Consider the following 11670-nt stretch of genomic DNA (forward strand, 5'->3'; position numbering starts at 1 on the left):
AGGGGAGCCGCCGACTAGAGCCGCCGTCCGGCTCCCCGGCCCCCCAAACAAAGGACCCGCCGGGTCCTAGTGCCCGCCCGCTCAGCCACCATCGCGCCTCCGGGTCCTAGCGCCGGCTTACCGCTAGCAGCCCACCCAGCCCACCTCTGTCTCGGCTAGTGCACAGTACTTGCCCCCGTATTTATTTGCCTTTATCTTTTTCCATGTCTGCTCGCCTCCAGCTTTCGTCCATCCTGCACCTGCTCTGGATCTTCCCATCCGCAGCAATCCTCTCCACGTGTTTCCCACGCACCCCACTTCTGTGCCCCCCTCCTCACCTCCTTGTTCCTTCGGCTTTTGCCCTACACCTCCTGTGCCTTTTTGGCGTTTGCCAGCCGGCTGCAGGGCTCCTGGACCCCCGCCCCCTCTGAATTAGTTCGTCCATCCATCCACCTATCCATCCTTCAACCCCACCCCCCTTCAGTCCATCTCCTACCCTGTCCAGCCCTCCGTCCTTTTCCGGGCCTCTTGCCCTGCTTCTTGGCTCTTTCCCCTGACCTCCACCTTCTGTAGGCCCCTGAGTGTCTTTGGTGAATAGGCCTACAGCCCCTTCTTCTAATCTTTGTCTCCTGGGCCCCAGGGAGCATCTGGCCTCGTGGCCTTCGGGGGTGACAGTAGGCGTCACACCCCTAAAGAAGTTTGCAAGTGAGAAGAGGTGGAGTAGGAGACCTCATGGAGCAGTCTCAAATGACACTTGTTCTCCTGTGAGACTCCTGGCTGCCAGCTTCGTTCTGTCCATCATTCCCCACACTTGCCTTTAATGGACTTAAGAGTGGGAGGTGCTCCTTGTCTCTTGCATGCCTAACCCACTACCCCTCATATCTGGATATTATATAAGGTTGTCAACAATCTTCTCCTCCTGAAAGGGGGTGTTAGTGGGCACAAATGAAAGCAGACCTAAGTAGGAGCATGGTCCACCCTGGGACTGCCCCATGCTGGTGGGCATGGATGGGGCCATTGTCAGGGTCTGGGGGCATTGAGAACCGGAAATGGAGTCAGATGGGTTTGGTGACTCAGAATTGATTTTTTCCCCCAAGGGACAGGAAGGGGGTGAAGAGGAGGGAGGGGAAGGAATAAGATAGGGGGATGGGGAAAAAAATCCTTTGCACAGCTAAGATGTTTTTGTCATTAACCCAGAAACTGAGGTACAAGGGCAACCCATACCCAGGGAATAAGAACAGCCCCCTAGGTAGGGGAGGGGCTCACACAGCTGACCATGGAGACTTTGAAGATGCCAGAGGACCTAAAGAAAGTAGTTTCTCTCTTCTATGATCATCCTATCAATGCAAGACCTGAGAAGCTGGGTCTAACTTTGCCAATGCTTTGGTAACTCAGGTGGAGCAAAATTGAGTTTATGGGAACCTTGGAAAGTATCTGGGGTGCCACAGAGTACCAGAAAGGACCTGTGTGAGAAATCTCAAGAAGGGACTTGGGGATCTATAGAAAAATTTCATGGTTGTTTCCCCTTTAAATAGGGATGCAAGCCCCGGGGAAGAAATGATATTTAATCACAATCATCTGACTAGTCAGCAATGGACCCGGAACTGCCCCTTGGAGTGAAAGGCACTTGGAGTCAGAAAGGCAGAAGGATTCTTCTTAATGGGCCAGCTGTTTTAGAGGCAGTAGGTGAAGGAAGAATAGGCACTTGAGAATGACCCACTGAAAGGTTGTTCTGGTGGTTCTGAGCACCAGGAGTTAGTCAGGGAATTGGGCTTCATAGTGCCTGGCTGCAGACCCTGCTTAGGCAGGACATGGGGCTCTAGGAAAGGAGTGGATGTTCTGATCTTCATTTCTCCTCTAGGGGCTGAGCAAGAGGAGAGTAGCAAAAACATGAAGAAGTTGGATGCCATGACCCTCATTAAAGAAGGTGGGAGTCAATACACATTAGGGTTGGGACTCAGGGCAGACACGACCACCCTCCCCTCCACCACTGTACTCCATGGCTGCCTGAACGAGCAGGTCTGGGGAATCCTCATTTTGATAGGCCTGAGTCAGCTGGTTGCACTGGCTCCTGTGACCTGTTGTTAGAGATTCTAGTCATAGGTGGTTAGCGTTCACTCATGTGAAAGCCCCGTGTGCTTCAGTACTGGTTAGATTGAACTCTGGAACCTGAGATCATGCAGCAGAAAGCCTGTTATGTAGGTTGGGAGGTGAAGTGCCTTCTGAGTGGTGGAGTGAGAGAGCTCTATGACCTTAGAGGGAAACCTGGGGTCCCCAACCCCAGTGATACGGGCTTCTGTCATTGCAGACATGTCCATCTTCGGGCACTGCCCAGCCCATGATGACTTCTATTTGGTTGTGTGTAACCACTGCAGCCAGGTGGTGAAGCCTCAAGCTTTCCAGAAGCATTGCGGTGAGGGGAGCCCTGGGGAGGAGATAAGGGGACAGGGAACAACAGAACATGGAACTTTGAGGAGGGTCAGTTGGGAGGTTATGTGGGGCAGTGCAGGGTGGTGCAGGGGATAGGAAGATTCTGGGAGCAGCTTCATAGCAATGCGGGGTGTGGGGGGGGTATTGTTTGAACAAACTTCTCACATCCAGTGAAGTTAAGGGGTTCGGGAAGCTGGTCTAGAATTCTGAGCTTTGAAGGCTCAAATTCAAAAGAGAAGGAAGCATATTCAGAATTTGTGCTTTGGAAAATCATTCTGTGATGTGAGTCTGCGGGCAGGTTAGGAGGTTGGGGAAGGAGGCAGTTGATAGCACTCACCTCGATTGCTCTCTCCACCTCCTGGTGACAGAAAGAAGACATGGGCCCCTCAGCAAGCTTTATGCCCGGGCCCCACCCCCACCTCCAGCCCCTGCCAGCTCTCAGAAATGCCATGTAGTGAATGGGCAGGGCCCAGCTTGTAGGACCCCAGGTTCCACCAAAACCTCCTCCAGGGAGAAGGGCCAGGGGTCCCGGAGCCGTGGCCACCAGCCTCCTGAGAAGACCCAGAAGGACAATCTCTGGTAAGAAGAGGCTGGAGACTTCCTAAGACCAGCCCTGATCCTGACCCAGGGAGGGGTTGACACTAGTGTAGGAGCCCCGGGTTGAGGTACTGCTCGCAGCAGGAAGCAGCCAGTCTCATCTGCAGCTCCTTGTATTCCAGGGAATATGGACTCCCCTTTTCCCATGTTCCACACCCCTCCTGGAGCCCACCCAAGTTCCAGGGCCTGAGAGAATGGCTCTGGGCTAGCATCCAGGCCCCAGGGCCAGCCTCCCCACCTCCCAGCCCATACCGTCTCTCCACGTGTAGCCTTTTCGTGCCTGTGGTGAATCTTGAGAAGATGTCCAGTCTCCCGAAGCCTGATGGACATGGAATCAGGGTGGCCCCACCCTCTGCTTTCCTCAGCCAGCCAGCCGGCCTCCCCAAGGACTCCCCTGGAAAAGTGCCCATGGCTCCCCTCTCTAAGGAGCCTCCTGGCAGAGAGAGCATCGAGATAATTGCCGGTGAGGGCTCAAGTCACCGGGCCGAAGGCAGCCCCCTGGAGAAGGAGCCTAGTGGGGCCAGGCTGCCTTCCAAAACCCACCGGAAGATGGCTCGTGAGTAGTCTCCATCCTGGGGTTCAGTAAGATAGAGTGGGAACTCCTTTGGGCTTCTAAGTCCTTGGGCCAGATGGGTTGGAAGTCAGGGAGCATTGGGCCTGGCCATCAGCAGGAGCCCCATTTCCCCTTGATAGGGTTATTGCCAGGGAAGGTTCTGTAGCCCAGTCTCTTGTTAAAGGCTGAGCTCACAGGTGAAGTTACCCTTCCTCACTTTGGGGAGTTGACTGTTACCTCCTTCCTCATATCTTGTGGTTATCCTGGCATCCCAAATGCCTGTGGCTGCTTTTGCTTCTTGATATTGATGTCCTGCTGGGGGCTTGAAGTCTCTAAAAGAAGTGCCTGGATTGGGGCTGGGGCTCGTCCTATACTCAGTAGAGATGTGGGTGCCCAGAGGAGTTCGTCTGGAAAGGGGAGCCCCACACCTAAAGGCTGGAGGCTCTTCTGCCTTGTCCCAATTCTTCCTGGGCCTTTGAGAAATGCCCGTGAGGTTTATTGGGACTGCTTTCCCCATAGGGAAGGAGTGCGATCTCAACAGGCAATGTGGGGTCATAAATCCAGAGACCAAAAAGATCTGCACTCGCCTGCTGACCTGCAAGGTAATCCCAATTCCCAGTGCATGATGAGGGAGGGCAGCACAGACACGGCCTTGGTGAGGAGACGAATTTACAGGTTACTAAAGACCCAGCTCAAGGGATGGGGTTAGGTGAACTCCAGGGATGGGGAGAGGAAGCTAAGCCCCAGTAGACACAAGGTGAGAGCAGCAGCCGAAGAGTGGCTTCTAGATTTCCCTACCCCAAAGAAGGGTTTATTTCACAAGGGAGTAAAACAAGAGCACACCTACAAACACACTGACACCCCTCCCCACTTGCCTAGGCCCGGACACACCTTGGCCCCTCACCTGTGCTCAGCTCATACCCACTCCCCATCCCTCTACCCTGCCGTTATCTAGATTCACTCGGTACACCAGCGCAGGGAGGTCCAGGGCAGGGCCAAGGACTTCGATGTGCTAGTGGCAGAGCTGAAGGCCAACTCCCGCAAAGGGGAGTCTCCCAAGGAGAAGAGCCCAGGACGCAAGGAGTCAGCTCTTGAGCGCCCCTCCCAGGAGCTTCCCTCTTCAGTTCAGGCTTTGGCAGCAACAGCGGTTCCCTGCAGCACCTTCTCTGCTCAAGCCAAGCAGACCTATCCATACTGTGCACTGTCCAGGTATGTACAAGATCCAACCCCCACTTTAACTGGGATGCTTGGGTCCTAAGGCAACAGGGACCCCTTGGAGACAGGCCCAGGGAGTGTTGTAGATGAACCTTGAATGTGGGGGGATATCTGGGCCCCTGGCAATGGTATGGAAGCAGGTGGCTCCCTTGTTCCTGCCCACACGTATCCCAGTACCCCAGCCTGTCTGTGGCATGCCAGATCCAACACCCAGGATTTAACATTTTCCCAGCTATTTCCAAAAAGCTGAAACTTATCATTGGGGAGCTGAAAGGGTCAGGGTCCTGGGTGAGGCAGTCCTACTGTGTATTTATTCCCTGGCCCCTTCGTGTGCAGAGGCTGCGCTGGACCCCGGGGAGAGCCTGCCTTGCCGAAGGAGACACACACGCATCTCTGCCTGTAACACGAGGGCAGACGCGAAACAGGCTCAGCTCCCAGACAGGCTCACAGGAATATGTGATGCAAGAAGGGGGTTGAGAGAGGACTGGGCTGACCAGAGCTGGGTGCAGTTAAGCTCGGAAGATTTTCTGGAGGAGGCGAATCTGGAGCAGATTTTCCCCCTGAGGAGGCAGGGCTTGGGAAGTGAAGGGGCTGGGGAGAGATCCCTTGGGAGCTGTGGCCCGGGCTCTGTCTTTTCCTCTGTGAGCTTTGTCATGCCCTCCTATCCTTTCCTCTTTCCTCTTCCTCTGATTGCCCAGCAGGGTGTCGGCCCAGCCTTTTGAGCTTGGTGGTTCAGGGACGACCCCACCCTGACCCCACCCCAGTCACATCACCCTCACCTCCCCTTTGGCCCTTCCAGGTCCCGGGCCTCCTCTGAGAGTGAGTTGGATGATGAAAGCCCCTGTGGTGGTGATGGGGACCCAGGCTTGTTCCCCTTCCCTCTGCCCCGGGGTGGGGCCCAGGCCTCCAGCGAGGAGAGTGAGGAGGAGGGGACAGCTGACGATCTCCACCTCCCCCCTGACTGCCATTATGCAACCCGGCCCCCGCGGCCACAGGCGGTAAGGACCTGGGGCAGGGGCCTGGGGTGGGGGGTGGGCCAGCCCTCCTGGCCCGCAGTGTGGAGAGGTCAGATCTTATGTACAGATGCCTCCCTGTGCCTCAGACACCGCCAACCATGTCCCTTCCTTCTGCCTCTAGTTCTGCACCTTTGGGAGCCGCCTGGTGAGCCCAGGATGCTATGTGTTTAGCCGCCGGCTGGACCGGTTCTGCTCTGCACTCAGCTCCATGCTGGAACGGCACCTCAGCTCACACATGTGGAAGTGAGTCTCACGGGCCCAGAACTTTCCTTCCTAAGCTGAGCATATGTGGGCTTTAGAAGCCCCTGTCCTTCGCACGTGCCCATTGCTGAGACCCCAGATAGGGAGTGGCATGAGTGGAGGAGGGGATTTAGCATCATGGAGCAGGCCATGAATGGATGGCGGGGGGTTGGGTTGAGCCTAGACTCTTTCTCTTATCATTTCCTGTACCTTTGGGGTAACTTGGGATAGAGGATGCCCAAACTGAGACTCAAAATGTGGTCGTCTGTATACTAGTTCATATATACAGAATGAGTTCATTCTTTCCTCTCCCTGTGCCTTGTGCCTAACCCTTACTTCCACTGTCTCCCAGCAGATGGCAGCAACTCTGGGGCTGTCCTGGCCTTTTCTAGGCAGGGCAGAGAGACTGGTATGTGCTGGGAAGATCCTCTTGTTTTGTTTGTTAATCACAGTGGGATTTCTTTTTGCTGCAGGAAGATCCCACCAGCGGCTGAACCTCCACCCCATCTTATCAGCTCCACCTTATCTGCTCCCCTTAGCCCATCCTCTGTGGGCAGCTGCCCCCGACTTCCAGGCCCACCTCCCAGACCTGCCTGCCCAGCCTCCATGAACCCTAACAAGGACAGCCTTGTTCCCAGCTACCCTGCAGGCTCCCCCAGTGTGGCAGCCGCCTGCAGTCAGGCAGAGTGCATGGGCGGCAGCCAGGCTATCACCTCACCACTGCCTGCCAACACGCCATCCCCATCCTTCAGCAAGCTGCCACCTTCCAAGGCCAGCAAATCATCCAAAGGCAAGGATGGGGTGGAGATGGAGGCTCCTTCTCGAAAGCGGAAGTTATCCCCTGGCCCTACTACTTTCAAACGGACCTGCATCCTTGAACCCACTGGAAAAGGCAAACCCTCTGGCTGTCGGGGTCTCTCAGCTAAGACTAAAACATCCCTGGCCATGGGGCTTAATGGGACAGTGGGGCCAAGAATGAAGCGGGCAGGGCCCCTGGACTGTCGGGGTTCTCTTCATCCACCCCCCATACCTGTCAAGGCTTCTCAGCTGGAGAACCGGGGAGCTGCTGGACACTCAGCCAAGGCCCTGCCAACCAACTGCCTCTCTGAGGAGGAAGTAGCCAAGAAACGGAAAAACCTGGCCACTTACTGCCGGCCAGTGAAGGCCAAGCACTGTCAGGCTGGTGCCCCTGCCGACACAGCCTGCTCTGTGCGCCGCAAGAAACCAGGCCCAGCCCTGGCCTTTGAGGAGAAGTGCTCTACACTGAAGGTACCAACTAGCTCCCTGAAGAGCATGGGCAGAGAGGAAGGCTGAGTGTAGGGTACGCAGTGGGTACCTGACATGGAGAGGTGTTAAGTAGGTGATTATGCAGGGAAGGGAAAAGGAGGAAATTGAGAGTTCCTGGGACAGTACTTTAGAGAGAGGTCATCTCAAGTGACTTCAGCTTTTGCCTAATCTTTCCCTATCCACTGCCTTTCTCTTGAGTTCAGGGAATGCTGCTTCCTGTCTGCCCTTGCTTTTCTTTAAGCAAAGGGGCTACTTCCTGAATTGCTATGGCTGTTGCCCCAGGACCTAAGCCTACCTCTACCCCTTGAAGGAAGAGGAGTTTGGGTCTCCAAACTGAGGCTCAACATGCTTGAGCAACTGGAAGGTTGGGCTGGTCTTGTTCCTTGGTTCCTCCTTTTATATCAGGACACTGAATGGCAAGAGACATGGCTGCCAGTCTTGTTCCTGTGCTCACCTCCCTGGGTTCTCCAGGGTTTCTACTAAAGCCTGCAGTTAGGTTTATCTGCCTTTCTAATGGAAGTCCTGGAAGGACTTATGGGAGATGGGACAGAGTGGGAAGGTAGGGAGTATTTGCCTGGTTTAAACATGGGCTTAATGTATACCAACTCCCCTGGTACTCATAGGACAATCCAGTACATCCTGACAGTTGTTGAGGGTCTGACCGTGTGTGTGTGTGCACATCTATGTGTGTAAGCATGCGCATGTGTTCTCCAGCTTCACTGCCAGGCTACCCCTCTTAGGCTGGTATTCATCTTCCCCTTGCTCAGTTTTACTTACCAGGCCAGCAGAAGAAAATCAGGATTTAGCCCTTATAATCTGCATAGTTCACTGGGTAAGATGACTGCTAGGTTCCTATCCTGACCCTGTCTCTTGCCTCTTGTCTTCTTACAGTCAAAAGCCCATTAACAAGAAAGTGCCTGCCCACTGCAACGGAGCTGCCAGCACCTCCTCCCTTCCAGATCCGGGCCTCAGGCTGCTGCCGCTTTTTATAACTTTATATTATTTTTTTTAAGAAAAAAAAAAACTCTTTAAAATACCTCAAGACTGTCTCCCTGTTCTGTTGCTGCTAAGAAAATATAAAAACAGAAACACAGAAAAGGAAGAAAAACAGTGTAGCAAATGAGTGTCCTTATTGTCCCTAACCCCACCCAGGATGCTTACATGATAGGTATTCAGATTCACTCCCAACATTGTGTGTGTGTGTGTGTGTTTATTTATTTGCATGGAGTCTTCAGATAGGATGAGTGTAGGTCTCGGAGCAAGGTTCCTAAAATCCTGACTCTGGTCCAGTTGGAAAGGGAGAGGAGAGGGGAGGGCAGCTGCACCTTTGGCTCAGTGTATGCGAGGTCGCTCCTAACCTTTTTCTGGTCTTCCAGCAACCGTGGACCTCCATCCTACTCCAAGTTATTGTCTGTTTCTCTGGCGGTTCCTGCCCTTCCCACCTCTTACTAGCATTTTCTTGTTTTCAGCCACACAGGGAGCTTGAGCTGAGTTGGTTAATTGTTCCAAGGATTGAATGCTCGAGTATATTTAGTCTCCTTTTGGGGGGCAAGTGGGTTTGTCCTTAAGGACAGGATAGGCCTCCTTGGGCTGGACCACCCCTTTCTGTATGCAGAAGGGAGAAGGGAGATCACTTGCAAAACCTGGGGTGTGGGAGGCCCTGGCTCCTCAGGATCACCTCGCTCTCAGAGTTGAACAGCTGTTGTGGAGGCGGTAAGGGAGTGCCTTAGCTCTTCCGTTTCTCAGCTGGGGACAGCTGCGGGTGAGGGATGAGAGTAGCATCCCCTTCCTCGCCCTCAAACCTGAATTCACCGGGTGCAGAGCACTAGATTTTCAGCCCTGTCCTTTTATTTCTCCTTGTGTTTAGGCAGGAGAGTGAGTGGCCAGGGAAATCCCAGTACTTCGGGAAAGCTGCTAAAAACACTCGTTTTACACTCGGGTCAACATATCAAGTGTGCATGATTTGGGGTATCACTGAAATCGGTTGCCAGACATAATATCCGCAGGCTGCTTAAGATACAGCCCTTACAGGCGCAAAGATACAAATGAAGGTGGGCTGGTAGCCCTCAGGTCTGGGACTCCTGGGAGCGGCCACGGAAGCGCCCCCGCATCCCCCAGGGGGCGCTGTGGGCGTCTCCGCCGCAATGCCGGCGGCATCCCCGGGGAGGAGCCTCTCCTGCAGCCGCTGCCGCCTCTGCGATAGCAAACCCGGAAGACGCCTCCAGCAGCTGGACTGTGCGGCTGGCCGGGAAAGGCCATGCAGCCCCTGGAGGTAGGTCTGGTTCCCGCTCCAGCGAGGGAGTCCAGACTGACCCGCTGGCTGCGGAGAGGCAGTGGGATCTTGGCGCACCTGGTAGCTTTGGGCTTCACCATCTTTCTGATTGCGCTGTCCCGGCCAGGAACCAGTGAGTTTGTGAGGCGGGGCGGGACCATGAGAGGGGGCGGAGCCGAGGTGCTTGAGGGGCAGCTGTGGAGGGTACCCGGAACAGTGAAGGGTCGGGCAGCCGTTGGGTTGTTAGAGCCTGGTGGGCGGGGCCCGGGGAGTCTAGAAAGGGTGGGGCTACGGGTGCTGGGTGTGGGGGAGAGCAAGTGATTGAACAGACCGGATACTTCATTGTAAGCCAGGCTCCTGATGAAGGATACAAGGGAAGGGAGGCGGAGGTCTACTCTAGCACTGAACTGACAGCTGAGAGAGGCCAAATGGGGACCCCAGGCCAAGCTGGCATGAGTCCTTCGTGGTTGATCAAAGGTCCTTTGTCACTCCACTTTGCCCTGAATTCCTGAGTAGGTTTGTGCATGATATGCTGCCCTTTCCCCTGTGCCCCGATTCTTTGGGCTCCACCTAGCCAAGGTGGGTAGGAGCAGTGGTGCTCAGCCATCAGCCTGTTCTGTTTCTTAGGTCTTTTCTCCTGGCATCCAGTATTCATGGCCTTGGCGGTGAGTTTAAGTTTCTATCTGCAATTGATTTGGATATGCTTAGCATCACCCATGGGGAAATATCCAATTTTCACAAGGCTCTGCCTTTCTAAGGTTCAGAGACGTGGGGAAGACAGCAGGGCTTCATCTCTCCCCATAGCCTATGGGCCTGAGAAACATGGAGTGCTGGGCTCTGGGTAGAGTGTCAGGGGGTTAAGAAGATGAGAGGGTGTGGGAGAGATTACGTCTCTGGGGCCTGAAAAGAGGAAGTGGAAAGCATATTATCCACTTGTCACTGTCCTTGTCCCCCAAATTCAGAAGAAAGTAACATTTGCCATTCCACTGGTCCAGAAATGGGAAGGCAAATGTCAGCTGGAATGATGACTTACATTAAGTGCCAATTCCCAGCTATTCAAGTTCTGACCTATGAAGCAGGAGGTCTTGGAGGAAGCTTCACCCTTTGTCCTCCATTTAGATATGTGAGGTGACCTCCTTTTCAAAGTCTCTAAGCCACATCTACAGCTCACCGGCCCTCTTTTGTATTCACAGTTCTGCCTCTGCATGGCTGAGGCCATCCTAATCTTCTCACCGGAGCACTCCCCATTGCTCTTCTGTTCCCGAAAGGCCTGGATCCGGCTCCACTGGGCAGGACAGACCCTAACCATCCTTTGTGCTGCCCTAGGCCTGGGCTTCATCATCTCCAGCAAGATCCGCAGTGAGCTGCCCCATCTGGTGTCCTGGCACAGCTGGGTAGGAGTTCTGACGCTGCTGGCCACTGGTGCCCAGGCACTGTGTGGGCTCTGCCTACTTTTTCCCCGAGCAGCCAGGGTCTCGAGGGTGGCTCGCCTCAAGCTCTACCACTTGACATGTGGACTGGTGGTCTACCTGATGGCAACTGGAACAGTGCTCCTGGGAATGTACTCAGTATGGTTCCAGGCCCAGATCAAAGGTGCAGCCTGGTACCTGTGCCTGGCACTGCCCCTCTACCCAGCCCTGGTGATCATGCACCAGATTTCCAGATCCTACTTGCCAAGGAAGAAAATGGAAATGTGAATGCCTCCAAACTGAATTTAGTAGGGATACTTGCCTTTGATTTCAGTGGCTCCTTGGTGAACTTCAAGGGACTGATTTCACAAGTGGTTAGATTTTTGTATTTCATAAGTGGGCCTGGGGCTGCAGAAACCGAAGCATATATTATTGAGCAACAATTCAGTAGGCAAAAATGGGGAAATGTCCTGGGTACAAGTGGAAGGTGATAGAGACAATGAGCCTCAGGCCTCCACTCTTGATGGGAAACAGAAGTATTAGGTGGTGGTAGTGGTGGTGGTGGTGGTTATGGTGATGGTGATGTCCTGTGTGTCTGATGAAGAGCTGGATTCCTGCAAGTTAGGAATGAAAGACACATATTGGGTTCGTTTTGAGAAGGCAATGTGATCT

The 11670-nt window shown here is 54.2% G+C and overlaps 2 protein-coding genes and 1 long non-coding RNA gene across 7 annotated transcripts; 2 read left to right on the top strand and 1 right to left on the bottom strand.

Annotated features, from left to right (window-relative positions):
• Nucleotides 1-1718: 1718 nt before the first annotated feature.
• Atxn7l2 (ataxin 7 like 2) lies at nt 1719-8367 on the top strand. 2 transcript variants are annotated; one of them, XM_010605972.3, is made up of 10 exons: nt 1719-1906; nt 2288-2392; nt 2778-2988; nt 3276-3562; nt 4079-4161; nt 4515-4768; nt 5574-5772; nt 5912-6033; nt 6504-7299; nt 8209-8367. In XM_010605972.3, exons 1-10 carry the CDS (start codon nt 1870-1872, stop codon nt 8221-8223), a joined length of 2109 nt encoding a protein of 702 aa, XP_010604274.1. In that variant the 5' UTR covers nt 1719-1869; the 3' UTR covers nt 8224-8367. The 2 variants fall into 2 exon arrangements, with proteins under 2 accessions (XP_010604274.1, XP_010604275.1); XM_010605973.3 differs by having other exon boundaries at nt 3372-3562.
• On the bottom strand, nt 2287-3327 carry LOC104849503. The gene is made up of 3 exons (XR_776769.2): nt 3259-3327; nt 2747-2767; nt 2287-2404 (listed from the first exon to the last, which is right to left on the bottom strand). It is a non-coding gene; the product is annotated as an uncharacterized LOC104849503 (long non-coding RNA).
• A 1033-nt stretch (nt 8368-9400) lies between the features above and the next one.
• Nucleotides 9401-11415, top strand: LOC104849506 (cytochrome b561 domain-containing protein 1). 4 transcript variants are annotated; one of them, XM_010605979.2, is made up of 3 exons: nt 9401-9722; nt 10217-10254; nt 10783-11415. In XM_010605979.2, the coding sequence occupies exons 1-3, from the start codon at nt 9575-9577 to the stop codon at nt 11284-11286; spliced, it is 690 nt and encodes a 229-aa protein (XP_010604281.1). In that variant the 5' UTR covers nt 9401-9574; the 3' UTR covers nt 11287-11415. The 4 variants fall into 4 exon arrangements, with proteins under 4 accessions (XP_010604281.1, XP_010604282.1, XP_010604283.1 ...); XM_010605981.2 differs by having other exon boundaries at nt 9404-9589; XM_010605982.2 differs by lacking the exon at nt 9401-9722 and adding an exon at nt 9730-9933.
• Nucleotides 11416-11670: the final 255 nt, after the last annotated feature.

This window comes from Fukomys damarensis, unplaced genomic scaffold (assembly GCF_012274545.1).
Source record: "Fukomys damarensis isolate Sample0158 unplaced genomic scaffold, DMR_v1.0_HiC HiC_scaffold_33, whole genome shotgun sequence".
In the NCBI taxonomy this organism is placed as follows: Eukaryota; Metazoa; Chordata; class Mammalia; order Rodentia; family Bathyergidae; genus Fukomys; species Fukomys damarensis.

Coding starts and splice junctions, on each gene's coding strand:
- Atxn7l2 (XM_010605972.3), top strand. CDS start 1,870: ATGAAGAAGTTGGATGCCATGACCCTCATTAAAGAAG. Junction 2,989..3,275: donor ACCCAGAAGGACAATCTCTG/GTAAGAAGAGGC, acceptor CTCCACGTGTAG/CCTTTTCGTGCCTGTGGTGA. Junction 3,563..4,078: donor AACCCACCGGAAGATGGCTC/GTGAGTAGTCTC, acceptor CTTTCCCCATAG/GGAAGGAGTGCGATCTCAAC.
- LOC104849506 (XM_010605979.2), top strand. CDS start 9,575: ATGCAGCCCCTGGAGGTAGGTCTGGTTCCCGCTCCAGCGAGGGAGTCC. Junction 9,723..10,216: donor GCTGTCCCGGCCAGGAACCA/GTGAGTTTGTGA, acceptor TCTGTTTCTTAG/GTCTTTTCTCCTGGCATCCA. Junction 10,255..10,782: donor CAGTATTCATGGCCTTGGCG/GTGAGTTTAAGT, acceptor TTGTATTCACAG/TTCTGCCTCTGCATGGCTGA.